The 21,505-nt window shown below is 42.0% G+C and overlaps 1 protein-coding gene across 1 annotated transcript in view; it reads right to left on the bottom strand.

Moving 5' to 3' along the window:
* Positions 1-126: 126 nt before the first annotated feature.
* The window catches only part of Abraxas2 (abraxas 2, BRISC complex subunit), a 36,151-nt gene continuing 14,772 nt past the window's right edge, over positions 127-21,505 (bottom strand). Inside the window, exons 5-9 of the mRNA XM_036167011.1 lie at positions 11,691-11,881; positions 9,870-9,989; positions 7,859-7,943; positions 4,241-4,355; positions 127-2,254 (exon numbers count right to left, since the gene is read on the bottom strand). Of these exons, the coding sequence (XP_036022904.1) occupies positions 1,785-2,254; positions 4,241-4,355; positions 7,859-7,943; positions 9,870-9,989; positions 11,691-11,881 (981 nt within the window). The 3' untranslated portion in view covers positions 127-1,784. The remainder of the gene's footprint in view (positions 2,255-4,240; positions 4,356-7,858; positions 7,944-9,869; positions 9,990-11,690; positions 11,882-21,505) is intronic.

The following is a 21,505-nucleotide window of genomic DNA, read 5'->3' as shown; positions in this document are numbered from 1 at the left end:
TGCACACCACATGGACCCACATACACATAAACAAAAATAAAGTCTTAAAAAAAATAAGACCTACCCAAGAGGCAATACCTATGGAAGCAAGAACATGCTGGTGCTGAGACAGACACTAAAATGATGTATCATGATTAAATAAGTTTTTATTGTCACATTTAACTGCTTTGTCAGATATACACTGTATATTTCAGTATGGCATAAAAATAAGAATATTTTCCTGAATGTCAAAATCTGAACAGAGGAGATGGTGATGGCACTTTAAAAAACTGGAATTCACACCGTGCTGAAGCCGCTAGTAGGTAGCTGATAAAAGCTGGAACTCACTGCGGATAAAGTGACCCTCAACATTCAAATCAAACGGCAGTGGTGTAAGCCCAGCAAAACTGGGACAGCAGTTCCAGTGCCTACCCAGGGCACAACCAAGGCAGGGTAGTCCAGCATCTCATTTCTAAGCCTGTATCTGCTGAGCCTGGGAGCTAGAGCTCATGAGTAAACATCACTGTAAAAGAAAGGAATCCTTTGGAACCAAATTTTAAGCCTTTTAACAACTTCTTCATCCTTATATGTTTTAACTATTTCAAGGAAAGGCAGTTGAGCGGCAAGCATTATGGGCTGACTGACCGCCATAAATGGCAGGTCTTGCCATTTCCAATCCAGGAGCCCAATATATTCTAAAATGTTTTTAGTGGTTTTACACATTCTGGGCAAAACTAGAAAACAAGCAGTAATTAAATAAAAACGTAAGTGCATCTCAATGGTCTCTATACATTTGCAATTATCCTCCAAATGGCAACTTAAAAAAGGGGAGGGGGTACAGTTATTCAGACCATTGCAGCATATTGTATTCACCAAGATTCCTGGATATGTTCTTAAAAATGTCCTTCCTCCACAAACCTAGCCCCGGCTGTGCCAGACCGAAGTGCATTACGTTTCTTCCACAGGAACTCAGCTAAATCTGCTGTGTCTAGGATCTGTTCAGCACAGACTCAGGCCTGGCATCTCACTCCTTTCTGCCATCCACTGCCATGTGGCCTTCCTCAAAGACTCCAGAACAGAGGCCAACTGTACTGGTGTGGTGCAGCAGTGGCCGCCGTACACTAGGAGACAAGGAACTGACTTCATGACACTGATCTGGATGAGTACTCACTGGGGATTAGTATGTCTACGTTTTAAAAAGGCAACCATTTTAAGTGACAATACGTAGGCTAGTAGAAAAAACGTTGAAACAAAGCCCTCTCTCCCATCTTACAAAGTCATGCAGACAGGAGAAGCAGTGTCTGATTTGTTCCAATTAGGCTTCTTGGAATTAACAAAATTTCTTTTCTGGCAAAGATGAATTTGGCTCATCATAGAAAGTTCTTGGAAGGCTGCTGCTAAACTCATTTCCCTTTGAAAAGCAAATTTCAAGGCATGACAGTGCAGAGGTAAGTTTCTGACTTCTAGAGTATTTATAGACTAATTGTACTTAGTCTCTCCTCTCCAATTTAAAGGACAGACTACACTGAGGAGTCTCACTCTGCCTAAATTGACTAGTACATCCATGAATCGCACCAGAATTAGGACAATTTGATTATCATAATGATTCTGCTGTGAACCCATGCACTGCACCCAGAGGTGAGGACCAGCGGGCAGAGGATTCTGGGGGTTCTGTGCATGGGGTGTTCCACTTGAGAGCCACGGCATCTGAGAAAGCAGTTCTCCCCACAGATTAAGTCCTCAACAAATTCTCAATAAGCCATTAAGAAAAGCAGTGCCAAGTGGAGAGAGTGTCATTTGTTTACTTAAATCTGGGAGGTCTGAGTGTTCCTGGGGTCCTCCTCGGCATGTGTCACAGGCCGTGAATTCTTTGAATGCGAGCATTCACTATGAGGGGACTCTGCAGGGTCAATCAAATTTTCATAATCACTGTCGTCTGATTCCTCCGCACTGTCTTCAGCTGCTCTCTGGGCAGGAAGAAGGTCTGCCCCACTTGCAGAGAGCTTCAGTCCGGCACTGGTGGAAGCGTAGCTGGAAGAGCCCACAGCTTGAGGCCGAGGCATGAAGACACTCCTTTCCATGCGAGAATGGCTCAGAGGACTTTCTTGATTGTTTGGGTGAAAGTCAGAATAAGGGGGAGGGGGATCAGAGGGCTCAGTGTCTGCGAGAGTACTTCTCCCTCTGGCTGCAAAGCCAGAACAGGACATCCGAGGGCTGAATGCTGGCTCCAGGTTTTCAGACGGTATCTGTCTGCTTGACAGGGCCTGCTGCAATCCTACACAGAAACAGGAAGAACGTTTGAACAAACTTTCTACCTTCACAGCTTTTTACTTGCACTCACTAAAAGGTCAACTTGAATGTTTTGGAAATGATCAATAAGGCTGTGAAGTTATTGTTGTTAATATTTTATAAATAATTTCTTACACATCCATTTATTTGCATCTTGAGTACCAGGCCAACCATGGTTACACAGTGAGACCCTGTCTCAAAAAAACAAAAACAAAGCAAAAAGGAAAACAGTTGACAATCCAGGCAATCTGAATAGAAATGTAGCCCTCACATGTAAAACAGGTTGTCACTTCAAATTATATGCTGTTTTGCCCACCTGTTGCCCACTGTGCTCAAAAACTTGGGACTACTAGCTGACACTAGAAACCATCCCACCACCTTTACAGGCACATGAACACAGAACATTCCTTGGACAGTATTCTTTCAAATATCACATTGCTTTTCTTTTAATGTGTACTTGTGTCTACTACTTGCATAAAAGTACCAAAGGAAGCCAGAGAGGGTGCTGGATCCTCTGCAACTGGAGTTACAGGTAGTGAGCTGCCCTACGTGGGTGCTGGGAACCTACTTAGTCCTCTGCAGACGCAGCAAGTCACCTTTCCATCCCCTAAGTTATAAAGCTCTAATGAACATAGGACACCATCCTGATATGTACAGCATACCATTGTTAGCTTGGTAGTAGTTATCACGGTTGCTAGAAATAGATGATATTGTCAATACACACAAAAATCTGCACCAAATTTCTAAGATCTATACTAACTTTTGCTTCATCTTTTCTCTTTGGTCCTCTTGTTTTCGTTTCAGAAATTGGAGGAATACCATGAAAAAAGCGATTCTCATTAAATGCTTAATGACAAGGAAATGTCCTTCCTCTATCATGTGAACCTGGTACTTGCTTAGTATAGAAGGATTCACACCAAACTGAAGCTATGGCTCAGTGGGTAAAGATCTTGCCTAACACACACAAAGCCTGAGATCTAGTCCCCACCACTGCATAAAAGTATGGTGGTGTGCTGGTACTTGGGAGGGAAAAATCAGGAGAATCAGAAATTCAACGTCATCATCAGCTACAGAGAATGTTCAAGGCCAGACTGGGGTATATGAGACCCTTCCTCACAAGCATGAGGATTAGGGGAGGTTTTTGGAATGGTCTCATGTCATTGAATGGGTAATTTGATAATTAAAGTAATGAATAGTTCAGCCAGATAGCAAGACCTGTAATTCTAGCTACTTTGAAGTAGGTATGGTGGCATGTGCCTTTAATTCCAGTAGAGATCCAGGTGGATCTCTGGTCTACAGAGCAGAGTTCCAGGATATCCAGGATTACACAGAGAAACCCTCTCTGTGAAAACAAACAGAAAATTCTAGGTACTCTGGAGAATGACGAAGGAAGATCCCAGGTCTGATGTTGCCTGGACCACGCGTCAAGTTCAAAGCCTGTTTGGGCAACTTACCAACACTCTCAAAACTAAAAAGCAGGGCCAGTGGGATGGTCCAACAGATTAACTCTGCCTCCCAGCCTGACAATCTGAGTCCAATCTCCTGGGAGAAGAGAACCAACTCTTCTACAACCTGACCTCCCACTGGTGTGCACAACAAACACATACAAAACCAAAAAGTAAAGCTGGGTACTCATGACTTTAATTCCACCACTCAGGAGGTAGAGTCGTTTGGATCTCATCAGGCATGTGAGCACATACCTGTAATCCTAGTACTTGGGAGGCGTTAGGGGACAGATCAGGCCAGCCTGGTCTACACAGTGAGTTTCAAGCCTACCATGGATACACAGTGAGACAGTGTATAAAGTAATTATAAAATGAAATAAAATGAATGCAAAACGGGGGCTGGAGTGTAGCTCAGTGGTGAAGTGCCTAGCACGTGGGAAAGCCTATGTTCAGACCTCAGAACCCCACCCTAACAAACCAAGACACTTCTCTGATATGGAATGGTAGACACTCAGTCAGAAGCTTACTTCTTTCTTGTTCCTTTTCATTTTTCTTCTGAGTGATTTGTCTTCTTAATTTGTTCACTTCTGCCTGACAAGATTCAACAACTCGTTCACTCTTTTCTACATCTGCACACACTGCCTGAGGGAAAAAACACAACAAAGTTAGCTTCAAACTAGGCAGGAGGTAATCTGTAATTATTACAATCCCAGGAAAAACGGGCCTGGAGAGATGGCTCAGCACTTAGGAGCACTGGTTCCTGCTCTTCCAAAGGACCCAGGATTGATTCCCAGCAGGCTCACAACACCTGTAACTGAGCTCCCAAGGGATCCACACCTTTTTCTGGCCTCCAAGGTCACCAGGCACTGAAGTCACCCAAATTAAATGCAGACAGGTAAGGTAGGGCAGTCTTGAGTGCCCAGGAGAGCAGGGCTGAGTTCCCCTTTATGAGACTAGCCTTTCCCACATAGCTCAGGTGTCATTTTCTGCCTTATTCCTTTGAGAAAGTGTCTCTCCCTAACATGGAGCTCCTGAATTTTTTGGCTAGACTGGAAGCTGGTAAGCTGGTGGTCCTGTCTCTGCCCACCCAGTGCATGCACAGGCATGCGCAGGACCGTGTCCAGCCTATCACACAGACACTGGGGTCTCAACTCTAGTCCTCACACTTCAACAGCAAGCGCTCTCTAACCACCGATGGAGCCACTTCTCCAGCTTGCTGGTTTTCTTTTTAAGGCTGTGTCCTACAAGCTACATTATATTAATCAACACAATGAGGAGTCAGTTTTAGTCATCTTAAAAAAATTATTTTCATTAGGGGCTAGAGAGATGGCTTGGTGGCTAAAAGCAGGACTGCTCCTGCAGAGTTTGGTTCCTAGCACCCATCGAGATCCATAACTGACACATACTTAATAAGTTAAAAAATTAGTAAGTGCATAATTAGAGTGCACGTGTGTGTGTGTGTGTGTGTGTGTGTGTGTGTGTGTGTGCGTGCGTGCGCGCGCACCATGACCACATGTGGAGGTCAGAGGGAAACTGTGAAGTCAGTTCTCTTCATCCACCTTTAAGAGGGCTACAGAGGGGTTGGGGACTTAGCTCAGTGGTACAGTGGTAGAGCGCTTGCCTAGCAAGGGCAAGGCCCTGGGTTCAGTCCTCAGCTAAAAAAAAAAAAGAAAAAAAAAAGAAAGAGGGGAGGGCTCCAGTGATCAAACCCAGGTGGCCAGATTTATAGGAATTTGTTGTTGTTTTTGACCAAGTTTCAACTGAATAGGCTATACTGGTTGGTCATGTAGTCCAGTGAGTCTCTTGTCTCTGTCTCCCTGATGCTGGTGTATGCCACCATGCCCAACCTTTTTTTTTTTTTTTTTTTTGGTTTTTTGAGACAGGGTTTCTCTGTGTAGTTTTGGAGCTTATCCTGGAACTTGCTCTGTAGAGCCAGGCTGGCCTCAAACTCACAAAGTTTGCCTCTGCCTCCCGAGTGCTGGGATTAAAGGTGTGTGCCACTGCCACGTGGCCTTAAGATCTATTTTTATTTATGTGTATGCGTGTGCTTGTGTGGGTGCTGTGGAAGTCAGGAGAGGGTGTTGGATCTCCTGGAGCTGGAGTTATGGGTAATTGTAAGCCACCCAACAACGATGCTGAGAATTAAACAATGGTCTTCTGCAAGAGCACCAAGTGCTCTGAACTGCTGACCCATTTCTCCAGCCCATGCCCAGGTTTGTTATTCAGGTTTTGGGGATCAACTCAGGTCCTCAAGCTTGTGCCACAGGCACTTCACTGAGTCATCTCTCCAGCCCCACTAGACTGTTATTAGTTACTAACTTGCTTTTTCTTTTTGCAAGACAGGGTTTCTCTATGTAGTTTTGGTGCTTGTCCTGGATCTAATTCTGTAGACCAGGCTGGCCTCAAACTCACAGAGATCTGCCTGGTTCTACCTCCCGAGTGCTGGGATTAAAAGCGTGTGCCACCACCACCTGGCTAACTTGCTTTCTTAATTTTTATCATTTTAAGATGATTGTGCTGGTTGGGGATTTAGCTCAGTGGTAGAGCACTTGCCTACCAAGCGTAAGGCCCTGGGTTTGATCCTCAGCTCAAAAAAAAAAAAAGGTGATTGTGCAACTCAGTTTATAAGTCTTTTGAAAGGCTAGCTAGGATGGGAAAAATAGAATTTCTTCCCTTGCTTAATTTTATTGGAACAAAAACGGAATTTTTTTTTATCAGTCTAGCTTACAAGGGAAGGAAGCATAAAAGATAAGCCTAGAATGAGATGTTTTCAACAATTCATTTATAACCAACAATTAAAAATAGGATAAGATAGGGTGGAAAGATGGCCCAGAGGCTGTTCTTCCAAGGAACTCCAGTTTGATTCCCAGCACCCACCCACACAGTGGCTCACAACCATCTATAACTCAAGCTACACAGGATATGATGCCCTTTTCTGGCCTCCATGGGCACACATAAAATAAAAAATAAAAAGACAGTTAAGACATATTTATTTAACTGAAAATAATTATGATAAGGGAAATCTGGAAAAGAAAGTAAGTTTCAGAGTTGAGGTTGGAATGTATATAATTCAGCTACCAATAACCACTATGAGAGCTGGCCTTCTTTAATCAGAAGGACCATATAGAAGTCGTTTGGCTAATGGTGATGGGCTGAAAGGCCATGGTCATGAATTTGGGACAAAGAGCTGTTTTTCCACTGCACATTCCTCCCATAGCAGAAATACCAGAAACTTCCAGAAAGCAAGTCTGGCACCAGTGAGCATGACCGGCAGTGTTCCCTCCACTTCCAAGCATACAGTGAACATAGTTCTGGAAACTGGCCTGCACTGCTCTGTCTCTCACCGAGCCTTCCCCTGTTTTCCAGGCTACCTTCACTCCTCCCTCCATTCTCTGGGGTCTCTTCCAAGCTCGGAGAGTCCCAACTTTGTTCCTTTTCTTCTAGCTCTCGAATGTAAGTACAGTGGGAAGCAATGTCAGCATGTAGCTGGCAGTTGGAGGTGGTGCCATGAATATTTGTTGCATGAATGACTAGGAAGAAACAGATTCCACTGCAATCCTCCCATTCCACAGCGGCGGCTGTGGAAAAATGAACCGACTAGATGGAGCAGAGCTAGAGAGCAGGGTGTAGGCTTTGGACATCGTCTCCTGTAGAATATAACGGACAGAGACAACTGTGTTCTCAGCACCCCTCTAAACTCACGTTTGAAGATGCACTTCCCAGAAAAAGTACGACTGCAAAGAGGTCCTAAGTGTTCTAAGAATCAGCATTAATAGATTTCTTCAATGCCTCTACTTCAGCATGAGGCAGGGCTTGTAGACTGATATCTGAAATTATTTATTACATTGCCTGTGAGTATTGGGAATTGAACCTGGGTCCTCTGGAAGAGCAGTCAGTGCTCTTAACACTGAGACATTTCTCCAGACCCCAATTATGACTGTGAACCACAGCTATTCATTTGTCAGTTAAAAGATACAGATTTGAAAAACAAAAAAAGGGGTTGAGGATTTAGCTCAGTGGTGGAGCACTTGCCTAGCAAGCGCAAAGCCCTGGGTTCGATCCTCAGCTAAAAAAAAAAAAAAAAAGAAAGAAAAACAAAAAAAGTAGGATTTGAGCAATATAAACAAGATGGAAACATTAGTTACCTGTACTTTCTCCTGAAGTGCATTATAAACCTGATAAATTGCCCTGATGTCCTTCATGACTCCATCCTTGTCAAAAAAGTCAGTACTAGAAGACAGAAAAAAAGGATGTCAGAGTTATTAAATTCACCATGACCATGAGAGGCATTTTTTTGTTATCACTTCTACCACACACTATTAATATCATTACGTGCTGTGACTCAAGGTGATAGGGTGTGGGTAATAATATGCTAATCCTACTAGGGTTATAGAAGACAATAAAAAAGAACACAGCACCAATTAAAAACAGAATAATTTCCAGTGACCATGTTTGTCTCTCCTTTTTTATTATTATTTTTATTTTTAGACAGGGTCTATGTAGCCCTGGCCAGCCTGAAACTCGCTATGAAGCCATGGTTGGCCTGGGACTCAAAAAAAAAAAAAAAAAAAAAAAAAAATCCTCTCAAATACTGGGATTAAAGATGTGTGCAACCACACCTGGCTGTTTTTCTTTTTAAAACCTGAGAAAAGCAGCTGGAGAGATGGCTCAGAGGTTTACAAGCCTTCCTGCTCTTGCAGTTCCCAGCACCCACAAATCAGAGAATCTATATAACTCTAGTTCCAGAGGATTCAATGTTCTCTTCTGGTCTCCTCAGGCACTGCACACACAGTACAAATACAGACACCCAGGAAAATATTCACATGCATTAAAAAACAAACAAACAAACAAAAACTTAAAAAAAAGATACAATCTGAGAAAAAATACAGTAAAAGTTATCTCAGTAAGAATAAAAAAACCCATTAATTTCAGGCATCCTTTTATTTGTGTGTGTGTAAAGGTGCACATGCATGTTTGTTCATGTGCACGTACAAGTACACTCCAATGTGTTGGGGTCAGAAGTCACTGTGAGGTGTTCTCCTATTTCTCTCTACCTTATTGTTTGAGACAGTCTCTCCATTTTGGCTGTTTTGCTGGCTACTCAGCAAGTCCCAAGTACCTACCTACTCCTAGTGCTGGAGTCATAAATGTGCTCTGCCCAGCCCTGCTTTTTACTTTGAATTAATTTGTCTTATGTGTATGAATGTTTTATTTGCATTCATGTCTGTGAACCATATGTATGCCTGGTGTCTGCAGGTTCCCAACAGTGGGCACTGGATCCCCTAGGACTTGAGTCACAATGGTTGTGAGCCACTATGTGGGTGCTGGGAGTAGAACCCAGGTCCTCTGCAAGAACAATCAGTGCTCTTAATTGATGAGGCATCTCTCTCCAGCCTCCCACCCAGCTTTTTAACAAGATGAGAATATAAATTCAGGTCTTATGCTTGCAAATACTTAATCATCACTGAACTCCCTCTCCAGCCTCAGTTGTTTAAATTTACTTTTGTCTTTTTGAAACAGGGTCTCACTATGTAGCCCAGGCTAGCCTGGAACCGAACAGAAATCCAATACCTCTGCTTCCTGGGTGCTGGGATTAGAAGTATATGCTACCATGTCTTACAGAGCAGGTCTGTTTTATTATGAGTTGTTTTTTGTTTTGTTTTGTTTTGTTTTGTTTTGTTTTTTTGTTTTGTAGGAAGGATCTTACTCTGTAAGCTGGCCTTGAATTTATGACTATCTCCTGCTTCAGTCTCTCAAGTGAAGTGGTTACAGGTGTGAGCCACCATACTTCACTTCAGGGATCATTATTATTTATTCTTCTTCTTCTTCTCCTTTTTTTTTTTTCCCAAGACAAGGTTTTTCTGTGTAGCCCTGGTTGTCCTAGAACTAGCTTTGTAGACAAGGCTGGCCTTGAACTCACAGAGACCCACCTGCTTCTACCTCCTGAGTGCTGGGATTAAAGACATATGCTACCACTGTCTGGCTATAGGGATCGTTTCAATAGTTTATTAAGAATGAATTCTAATATATGGTGGTGGTCTAGAGAACTGACTGTTTTAATTTCAGTTAAAATAAATTTGATTTTACATTTCCCCCTACTTAAAAAATATTAACAAAGAAAATATTGTTGACAACTCATTTTACCTTTCAACTTACCCATGCTCTTTAATAACTTTGGCATAACTTTGAGAAGTGTTTGGCACTGAAGACACTTTGTACTCTTGCTGGCTAGTATTGCCTAGATTGGGAATAGCAAGTGATATCCTTTGATTATACCTGTGGGGAGATTGAGAAAAACAGCACATAATAAGTACATTTCTTTTCTTTGTTTGTCTGAGGCAGGGTCTCACTAGGCTGCCTAAGTTGGCTTCCAAGGCACCTTTTTCCTGCCTGCTTCAGCTTCCCACGGGCTGGGATTACAGACATACGCCACCATACTTGGTTCTACTGCCGTGTTGCCTAGTTCAGGGTTGAACTCACGGGCTCAAATACTCTGCTCACCTCAGTACCTCATTGCTGGGTTTATAGGCATGTGTCACCATTCCCAGTTCTAGAAGTTCTCGTTTAAGACTTGGGACGGACAAGTCTGATTCCCAACACCCACATGATGGCTCACTGTCACCTCTAACTCTAGTTCCAGGGGATCTGACAGTCTCTTCTGGCCTCTGCCAGCATCAGGCACGCATTTGCATGTAGTATACATACAGAAATACATGCAGGCAAAACATCTACACACATAAAATCTTTTTAAAAAATTAAAGGATTGGGAGGTTGGGGATTTAGCTCAGTGGTAGAGTAGAGCGCTTGCATAGCAAGCGCAAGGCCCTGAGTTCGGGTCTCAGCTCTGGAAAAAAAAAAAAAAAATTAAAGGAGTGGGATTGAAGGTTGTGGATGTGGCTCAGCTGGTGGAGTATTTGCCAAGAGTGCCCAAAGCCCTGGGCTCAATACCCAGAGCCAGATAAGCCAGGTGCGGTGGCATACATCTGTAATCTTGGCATTCCTTAGGAGGCAGGGGCAGGAGGATCAGAAGTTCAAGGTCATTCTTAGCTATACAAGCTAATTCTGAGCTACAGGGTGAGTAACAGGTCTGTCAGGGATCCAAAGGGAGGCCCTTTCTCAAAAAAAGCAAACAGCAAATCCAAGAAGATCACAAGTTAAAGGCTGACCTGCTTTATGTAGCAAAGGGTCATCTGGACTACAGAGCAAGACCCTGCCTCAAAAACAAACAAAGCAAAAGGACAGGGTTGAGAGCAGGCTTGTGTGTCTCCAAAACTGGTAAGCTAACCCACAGAGGATGCAGTCAGTGATCTTCCTTTCCCTTCTAGCATAAACTCTGCTGCATACTCCCTGAGGGCAGTGGCTCTGGCTCAGAAATTATTTGCATGCCCATAGTGACTGAGAAATCCTAAAGAAATACCTAGTGGAAAATTAATGAAATCCTAGAAATAGTTACCAGACAATATAACTATTTTCACTGACGTAGACTACTGATCCTATGAGCATGGTTCCAGAGGGAAAGCTTTGTGCAACTCACAAGCAGAAAACATGGCCACATAATGTTGTTTTTCCTCTTTAAATGCAGAACCCTCATCACTAATGATGGATCATTTTTACAGTTTCTGTCTTTGCACTGTATGCTCTAAAGTTACAATTAGACTCCAAAAGTAGCAAAACTCTATTTTTGTATAATGGGTCATGAAGAGGCAAATGAAATATCTAATATAAGAATACAAATATGTCTAAATGATGCTTATTGACCCTCAAACTATTTTAATTCATTTAATTGGTAAGCAAGCCCCAGGGGATCCACTATTTCTGCCCACCAAGTGCTGGGTTACAGATGCAGGGTGCCATGTCCAACTTTTACATAGTTGTTAGGGAGCCAAATCAGCTCCGCACACTTCCTTTACCCACTGAGCCCTCCCCTGAGGCCCAGCATCTTTCTTTTTATGTACAGTGGTGGGAAGCTTTCTTTACCTGCGATTTGGTCTAAAGAGAACATATTCTAAAGCATGAGTAGAATTGTTGGCAGTAGAGATGAAACTGAAGAGGAGGAAGACAAGATCGGGCACACCAAGGATACGGGTGAGCTGCTTGTGGATAACCTGCTCTCTGTAGGACATCTGTTGCTGAGTGTTTCGACGGAATCTGTACCACCCGATAACTTTCTGCAATAAGAACCGAAAAAAGGAAAGTAGTAAGAGCTTACTTAATTCAGAATGCACCCAAATGAACATCCATAAACAAATGTCATGATCACTTTATGTTGGCTAGCCCAGAACTAAAAACAACCATCTGTGAACAAGTGAATGGATGAACTGGATAAATTGAAGTATACTGGAATCATATGCAGTAATAAAAAGGAACAAATCACTATGGAGGAATCTCAAAATAACTATGCTCAATGAAAAAAGCCAGCTACAAGGGTATGGAGAGTATATACTAGAGGGTTTTTTAGTATAAAAATCTAGAAAATGAATCAATAGTGACATATAGCATAGCATCGTACACTGTGTCATGACCCCATAAAAGGCTACATAGCTAAATGTGAGGTTAAAAAAAGCTGGTAGCAGTAAAAAGCTTCTGAATGTGACATGACCAAAAATTAATTCAAAATCAAATATGTAGGGCTGGAAAGACAGCTCCAATAGGTAAAGGTGCTTGCCACCAAGGCTGCTGACCTGAGTTTGATATTCAAAACCTACATGGTGGAAGGAAAAAAGTGACTCATGAAGGTTACCCTTCAACCTCTCCATCTGTGATATGGCACAAAGAGACTGCGCGCACGTGCGCGCGCACACACACACACACACACACACACACACACATACACACACACACACACACAAAATGAGTCTGAGATATCTGTGGCAGCACTCTTAAATGCTGCACTGCAACGCTTCACGCAGGCACTGCATATCCAGCACAGCACAGGCACTACACATGCAGCACGGCATGGGCACTGCACATGCAGCACACCATGCCCTGCCAGCAGATGCTGCCCAGAAGCACCCCAACTCTGATTCCAGACTGGTGTTTCCCATGAACTTAATAGACAAAGCTTTTAGCTCCGGTAGAAACATAATGGTTTAATTATGGAAAACAAAAACAACATTTTCTACTGTCATCTTTCAGTGCCTAAATATCAAATTAGTGTATCTTTGAATTGAACTGTGTTAGAATGTTGTTTTTTTAATTGTTGACTTGGGCTTAATTAAAAAAAAAATCATTGAATAAATTTGGCTTGGATTAAGACAATTTTTTCAGCAACAGTAATATGTAATGCTATTTTGCACATAATCATGTGAAGTTGCTTTCCAAACCGTAAGGATTATAAAATCTAAGTACTGACTAATTTGAAATCCATTGAAGATTCCTATGCCCCACAGTATCAAATGTCTATCAAAGGTTTAATTCTTTATGTAAAAATAAATAAGAACATCATCTTAGTAGGAAGCAAGTTTGCTTTCATTTCATTGTCAATAAATGATAAAATTATATATACTAATCCATTGTCTTACAATCAAATTCTTTGTGACCTATTATCAGTAAATGTTTGATACATAAACCTAGGGTCCTGTAAAAAGTTTGAACAAAAAGGATTTGAGAGGGGAGACGTTCCAGAAGCCCTGACATATTAATTCAAAGGCTGACACAGACAGGGAAGGAAGTTGTGAGGAGGAGAGGGGTGGGAAGTGGACGCAGAAGAATGTCCACTATCATGTCAAGGTGACAGTGCCGAGTGTGTGCACAGGACTGAACTGATGAAAGCACACATGAAGCCATTCTGTCACACGCCCATTGCACAGCCTGGGTTTAAAGGTTAGCATTAATAGCCCTGCCTACAGCATAGCCAAGCTGGCTGGTCAACTGCTCTCAGAATATGCCTCATAATGTGTCTGCTGGACACACAAGAACATCTTTAAACAAGAATCTTAGCTATTCAAATTATTGAGTGTGAAGAGTGTTAGAAGTATCTTAAAATACCATAATTTTGAAAACTCTGAGAAGACCTGGGAATACTGATTTATTGTCCCTGAATCACAACAGTAACACGCCAGAAATTTGAAAATACCAAGAAAGTTGTTTGTTTTTCACTTCATGTTATAATTCTAAATTATATCATTGCTGATTAATAAACATACTTTGTTTTTTAATTAAGAAAAAGCATGGGGCTGGAGAGATGGCTCAGTGGTTAAGAGCACTGGCTGCTCTTCCAAAGGTCCTAAGTTCAATTCCCAGCAACCACATGGTGGTTCACAACCATCTATAATGGGGTCTGGTGCCCTGTTCTGTCATGTAGGCATATATGCAGGCAGACTACTGTATACATAATAAATAAATATTTAAAAAGAAAATAGAAAAAGCATGTGCACATAACACACATATACACAGTCATCACAGATAGATTCAATGACCAAAGACTTTTAGCTTTCATTAGATCTACTGTTTGTTAATTTTAGCCTTGTTCTTTATTTATTTATTTTTTATTTTTATTTTTTTAAAAGATTTATTTATTTATTTTATTATTAGGTATACAGTATTCTGCTACCATGTGTCCCTACAGGCCAGAAGAGGGCACCAGATCTCATTACAGGTGGTTGTGAGCCACCATGTGGTTGCTGGGAATTGAACTCAGGACCTTTGGAAGAGCAGTCGGTGCTCTTAACCACTGAGCCATCTCTCCACCCCTTGTTCTTTTTTTAAATATACTATTTGTAATACTTCTCTGAGAATTTCATACATGTGTACATGATCACTCCTCACTCTAACTCCTCTCAGACCCTCTGCTTACTAACTGTAAAGTTATTCTATTTGTCTATTTCCTCTATAGTATTAAGCATCCTTAATACAAAATCCATACTTTAAGGGGGGTGTGATTTGACATTTGCTGACAGTTTTAAATGAAATTCTCTCATCATTTTAAAAAGTGAAGGGGAAGATGCCAAATTCATACCGTGATATCTACAATTCTGTATTTTGGGTCAGTAGACAAGCTAGTTGCAAACTCACTCAGAGACTAGTACTAAAAAGCACATTTTGGATGGCTGTCTCTAGGCCAGGATAAAGTTAGGGACCTCTCTCCCTAAACCTTGTCTGTAACATTTCATAGCCAAGTTTTCAGACTTTTTCTCTTGCCTCAGTGTCCACTGACATTTGGGCATATTGACCAACTTTCTCTTGTGTTCTCTTGGTCCTTACAATGCTACTGAGAAGCCGTTATGTCTGTTATGGTCTCTTTCATAAAGGATGCTCTGATTTCAGAAGACAAAAAAATCTCACACCATGCTTGTCTTAACCTAAAACCTGAGGCCTATGGAAACTTTGTAAGCACAGTATGTTATTCTGCTAGAATTGCACACTATTAGAGATTTTTAAAAGCAGATCTATGTATACATGTGGTATATATGTATGTGGGAGCATATGTGCATGTGCACATATTCATACATTGTGCGTGTGTGTGTGTGTGTGTGTGTCTAACAGTGAATCCATGTATCTGTGAATATTGAAGTGCAGTCTCTCACTGTACCTGAAACTCTTGTCTAGCTAGCCAGCTTGCTCGGTGGAGCCTCTCTACTTTCCAACTGGAAATATATAGGTAGGTGCCACTCCCAACCTGCTTTGTGTGTATGTGTTTTATTATTATTTTTTTAAAGATTTAGTTTATTTTATATGTATCTGAATATTTGCCTGCATGTACTATGCATACCATGTGTGTTACAGTACCTGCAGAGGCCAGAGGAGGGCAATGGATCATTTGGTACTACAATTACAGACAGTTGTGAGCTACCATGGGAATCAAATCCAGGTCCTCTGAGAAGAGCAACCAAGCAATGCTTTTAATTGTGGAGCTATTTTTCCAGTCCTTATTATCATTATTTTGTTTTCCAAGACAGGGTATCTCTGTGCAGCCCCAGCTGTCCTGGAGCTTGCTCTATAGACCAGGCTGGCCTCGAACTTCCTTACTATTTTTTAATGAATATTTTGCCTGTGTAAAATTTTAAGTGTACCACATGTGCCAGTAGAGGCCAGAGGAGGGCATCAGTTCCCCAGAACTGGAATTACAAATTATGAGCTATCATTGTGGGTACTAGAAACTAAACCCCAGGCTTCTGCAAAAGCAGCAGCAAGCACTCTAAACAGCTGAGCTATCTCCCCAGCACACCATTAAGCTTGTATGTGGGTTCTGGGATTTTCCTGCCCTTATGCTTGCAAGGGACAGACTTTATCTACTGAGCCTTTTCCCTGCCCAATATGAGATTTTTATAGCAAAAAAACATTAGTTCCATTTTCTTTCCTTCCTTCCTTCCTTCCTTCCTTCCTTCCTTCCTTCCTTCCTTCCTTCCTTCCTTTCCCTCCTCCTCCTCCTCCTCCTCCTCCTCCTCCTCCTCCTCCTCCTCCTCTTCTTCTTCTTCTTCTTTTTCTTTTCTTTTTTTTTTCCAAGACAGGGTTTCTTTGTGTAGCTTTTGGAGCCTGTCCTAGGACTTATTCTATAGACCAGGCTGACCTCCCAAGTGCTGGGATTAAAAGCATGCGCCACCACTGCCTGGCTAGTTCCATTTTCAACCTTAACATTTGAAGTGCTCCTTTGTAGGTAACACACTCTTTTGAGGTGAGAGTTTAATTTCATGCCTTTCCTGGGTGGGAGTAGGCCCAAATAAGAATAAACTATAAAATCTTTACAAAGTTCCTTCAGGATGATTTTCTGTGCATTTGAACTCTTCACTCAAACTATATCTAGCTACATAGAATGCTGCTTTCTTCTGGGACTACTTCAGTAGTAGGGTGCCAGAGTGCACAAGGTTCAAGTTTAATTTTACATTCAAAAAACAAGGTAAAGGCACCAAATTTGAGGACCAGAGTTTGATTCCTAGAACCCACATGACTCAGAGAACTGCTCTCACAAGTTGTCCTCTGACCTACACATGTGCTGTGGTACATGCATATGTATGCATGTCATGTGCATGCACACACTCATGCAAAAACTAAATGTAATAAAACAAACACACAAAAACAAACCCCCTACTCTTTTCACTTAATGTAACTTAGAGATCTGTTACTGCATAAAGACCTCTCGTGTTTTTCTTAAAATATTCTATTTTTTGCATGGGTATTTTGCCTGCTTGTATGTTTGTGTATCATGTGTGTGTGTGGTGCCCTCAGAGGCCAATGGATTCCCTGGAACTAAGTTATAAATGGCTTTGAACCATTATGTGTGTGCTAGGAATAGAATCCAGGTCCTCTGGAAGAGCAGCCAGTGCTCCTGATTGCAGACCCACCTCTCCAGTTCCTCCCCCATTCTTTTTAACGGCTGCTTCCAGTTCCACAGCTCGATGTACAAATGTAATCAACTTGATGTAATCATTCTCTGCCAGTGAATATATGGATGGCTTTTAAGACAGAAACAACAAATTTCCTTGTGCATGGGATCAGGATAGTAGACTCTGGTATAAGCCTTTGTTCAGTCATTAATCACTAGAGTCTTAAGCAAATTACTTGAGGCTGGGGGATGTCTTTCTGTACGTTGTGAATATATGTTGTTCCCATTGGTTAATAAATAAACTGATTTGGCCTATGGCAAGGCAGCTTAGAGGCAAGCAAGAAATGCAACAGAGACAGGAAAGGGAAAGGTGGAGTCTGGGGAGAAGACGGAAGCCTCCGCCAGGAGAAGCAAGATGTAAAAGTACTGGTATGCTACAAAGCCACGTGGCAATGCATAGATTAATAGAAATGTGTTAATTTAAGATGTAAGAGTGGGGGCTGGAGAGATGGCTCAGTGGTTAAGAGCACTGCCTGCTCTTCCAGAGGTCCTGAGTTCAACTCCCAGCAACCACACAGTGGCTTACAATCATTTCTAGTGGGATCTGATGCCCTCTCCTGACATAAAGTTATACATGCAGTTGTATATGCAGGTAAAGCACTCATACACATAAATAAATAATAAAAATCCTAAAAAATAAATTAATTTTAAAAAAAGATGTAAGAGCTAGCTAGCAAGAAGCCTGACCCATAGGCCATACAGTTTATAAATAATATAAGCCTCTGTGTGTTTACTTGGGATTAAGCAGCTGCAGGATGAGGGAGGGAGAAATTCATCCCAACCACAGGGCCAGGCAGAACAGGAGAAACCTTCTGGCTACAACTTAAGTAGCTTAAAATGTCAAATGAGTGATCTGTCTCACCGGCTACAGCAGGAGTGTGTCAATACATGGCAAAGGCTTAGAACACAGTCTGGCAGGGTTAAATAAATGTTCAATAATTCTAGCTGTTAGTATAATTCTTTTCTTGGGTCTCATTTCTTTTTTATTTTTGTTTTTGCTTTGTTTTGTTTTCTTTTTGGTTTTATCAAGACAGGGTTTCTCTATGTAGCTTTGTACCTTTCCTGGAACTCACTCTGTAACCCAGACTGGCCTCGAAGATCTGCCTGCCTCTGCCTCCTGAGTGCTAGGATTAAAGGTGTGTGCCACCACCACCAGCTTCTTGTGTTTCCTTTCTTTTTTTTTTTTTTTTTGAGCTGAGGATTGAACCCAGGGCCTTTAGCAAGCGCTCTACCACTGAGCTGAATCCCCAACCCTTGTGTTTCCTTTCTAAAGCCAGGGCAGCATACTTAAAACTGCTCGTATAAATACTTTTCTTGGGGATGGGGAAGTAGTTCAGTTGGGAAAAACAAAAGCTTGTCCACTAGTCACCAAACTCTGGGTTAGAGCCTCAGAATGACATAAGTGAGGTGCTGTAGCTCATGCCTATAATCCCAGCACTAGAATGGCATAAGAGGATTAGAAGTTCAGAGTCACCCTTAGCTACACACCAAATTCAAATCCAGTCTGGACTATTGCACGCCCCGTCTCAAAAAACAAACAAACAAAATCTGCCTGCCAAATGTCTGCGTTAGTTTCCATTCACTAACCACTCCCCACTCACTGCAGCCATGTTGTCAGTGCCAAGTCTTCTAATACTGTGCCAATGTGATGGGTCACAAGTGGCATCTCATTATTACAATGTAGGGTTTTGGTTGAGGCAGAACTCCTTTCATGTGTGTCTTGGCCATTACAGACTTCTTTTTACATCTCGTAACTTGCTTGTTCTTTTGTTTTTTCTCTCTTTCTTCTCTCTCTCTCTCTTTCTTCTCTCTCTCTCTCTCTCTCTGTCTCTCTCTCTCTCTTTTAAACAAAAGATTTTGTAGAGGGCTAGTGAGATGGCACAGTAGATAAGGTGGCTGCTGTGCAAGCCTCGATCCTAACCCTGGAGCCCATGTGTGGTGGTCTGAATGACATGTCCCCCATAGGTCTCACACATTTGGATACTTAGTCCCTAGTTGTTGATGCTGTTTGGGAAGGCTTAGTGGGCATAAGGCCTGGCTGAAGAAGTGTGTCACTGGGGGCTTTGAGAGTTCAAAAGCCACATGCCACTCCCATTCTATCCGTTTCCTATTTGAGTCTGAAATGTGAGTTCTCAGTTGTTTCAGCCTCCATGCCTGCCTGAGGCCATGGAACATATGGGACATATGGAACTCTGACCCCTGGAACCATAAGCCCAAAATAAGCCCTTCTCTAAGCTGGCTTATGGTGTTTTGTCACAGCATACAAAAGTAACTAATAAACCACATAAAGGTGGAACTTGAAAACCAACTCCACAAAGTTATCTTCCGACCTCCATAAGACTTCTACCACAACACATCATGCATACATAACCCCAAAACACAAATACTAATAAAATTGTCAAGTGCATACATGTGGGAAGTATACCTGTATCTGGCTTTTATGTGGGCACCGGCGATCTGAACTCAGGCTCTTATGTTTGTATAGCAAGTACTTTACCCACTGAGCCACCTACCTGGCCCCTTACTAACTACTTTTTTTTTTTTTTTTTTTTGAGCTGAGGATCGAACCCAGGGCCTTGCACTTGCTAGGCAAGTGCTCTACGACTGAGCTAAATCCTCAACCCCTAACTACTTTTTTTTAAGACTTAAAAAAATTTTTGTTTTAAAGATTTTATTTTTATTTATGTGAATGTGTTTGTGTTTATGTAAATGTGGTGCTCACAGAGGCCAGAAGGCGGCATCAGATCGCTGTAGCTGGAGTTCCAGGTGGTTGTGAACTGCCTGACATGGGTGCAGGAACTAAATTCAGGTCCTTTAGAAGAGCAGCAAGTGCTCCTAAATGCTGAGCTGTCTCTCCTGCCCCTATATTATTTTAAATTATGTGTACATGTGTATCACTGCATGTAGATTGTGCTCATGAATACAGCTATCCTCGAAGGCCAGAAGATGGCATTGGATCCCCTGAAACTAAATTGGCCATGCTGGTCAGTTTTATGTCAATTTGAAACAAGTTAGTCATTTTAGAAGAGGGAAACTCAATTGAGAAAATGCCTCCACCAGATTAGCCTGTGGTGCACTTTCATGATTGATGATTGATGTGGAAGGGCCTAGCTCAGTGCCACCCTTGGGCTGGTGGTCTTGAGTGCTATAAAAAGAACAGTCTGAGTAAGCCATGGAGAGTAAGCCACGAAGTAAGCCATGAAGCATCCAAGCCTTCCATCGGCTTCTGCCTCTGGGTCCCGATTTCTCTGGATGACAGACTACAAGCTGTAAGATAAGACAGACCCTTATTTGGTCCTGGTGATTTGTCACAGCAATGAAACCTTAACTAAGCAGTTGGCCTGTGGGTTCTGGGAATGGAACTCAGGTCCTCTCCAAGAGCAGATGTGCTCTTAATCACTGAGCCATATCTTTACCCCTGTTATTTATTTTTTTAAAAATTGATGTACATGTCTGTATGTGCCTTGTGTGTGCAGATGCCACTGGAGGCCAGAAGAGAGCATCAGATACCCCGGGGCAGAAGTTACAGGCAGTTGTGAGGTGCCTGACATAGGTGCTAGGGACTGATTATGGGACCTGTAGAAGAGCAGCAAGCACCTTTGGCCACTGAGCCATCTTTCCAGTCCTACATTTGTTGGGGGCTTGGGGTGGTGGATGTTGTTTTGAGACAGGGTGTCAAGTAGCCCAGGCTGGCCTTCAATTCACAATGTAGCCAATGCTCTACTACAGGTCCTGGGATTATAGGCATATGCTACGATGCCCAGCATAATTTACATTTTTCAGGATTATTGTCTTGACTATAATATTAGTATATCTTTATGAGTATATCTGAAGCTGAGGAGCTATAGCAATTGAAGGCTGCTGAAGAAGCAGAAGCCATTTTTCTTTGGGTGAGTGGATACTGGTAGATTACTCGTGTACATCTAGGCAGAATGAACTGAACTCAGCAAGTTAAAAAACAAAGAGGAATTTCAGCACTCAGGAGTCAGAGGCAGGTGGATCTCTGAGTTTGAGGCCACCCCAGTCTACAGAGCAAGTTCCAGGACAGCCAGAGCTACACAGGGAAATTGGGTCTCAAAGAACCAAAACAAAAAGAAAACAAAAACAAAAACAAACAAAAATAGGACACAAAGATGAAAGGGACAAATGTTAGGGAGAGGTCTAAGATGATTAAGGGAGGTTAGAGGTAGATATGATCAAGACACACACCACACATGCATAAAATTGTTAAGTTTAAAATATTTTTAAAACTAAAAAAAATCTACAAATCTACAAAATTACTTTTCAAATTATAAACTAATAAGAATGAACTATCCAGACTTATTTGGACTACTGGTAATTTTCTGTATTAATGGGTTTTTTTGAATGAAGGCTCTCTGTGTCCTGGCTGTCCTGGAACTCAGTCTATAGACCAGGCTGGCCTTGAGCTCACAGAGATCTGCCTGCTGCTGCCTTTTGAGTGCTGGTATCA

This window comes from Onychomys torridus, chromosome 1 (genome assembly GCF_903995425.1).
Source record: "Onychomys torridus chromosome 1, mOncTor1.1, whole genome shotgun sequence".
NCBI classification, from domain to species: domain Eukaryota; kingdom Metazoa; phylum Chordata; class Mammalia; order Rodentia; family Cricetidae; genus Onychomys; species Onychomys torridus.
The sequence above is the reverse complement of the archived record's forward strand: the minus strand, read 5'-3'. Positions and strand labels throughout refer to the sequence as shown.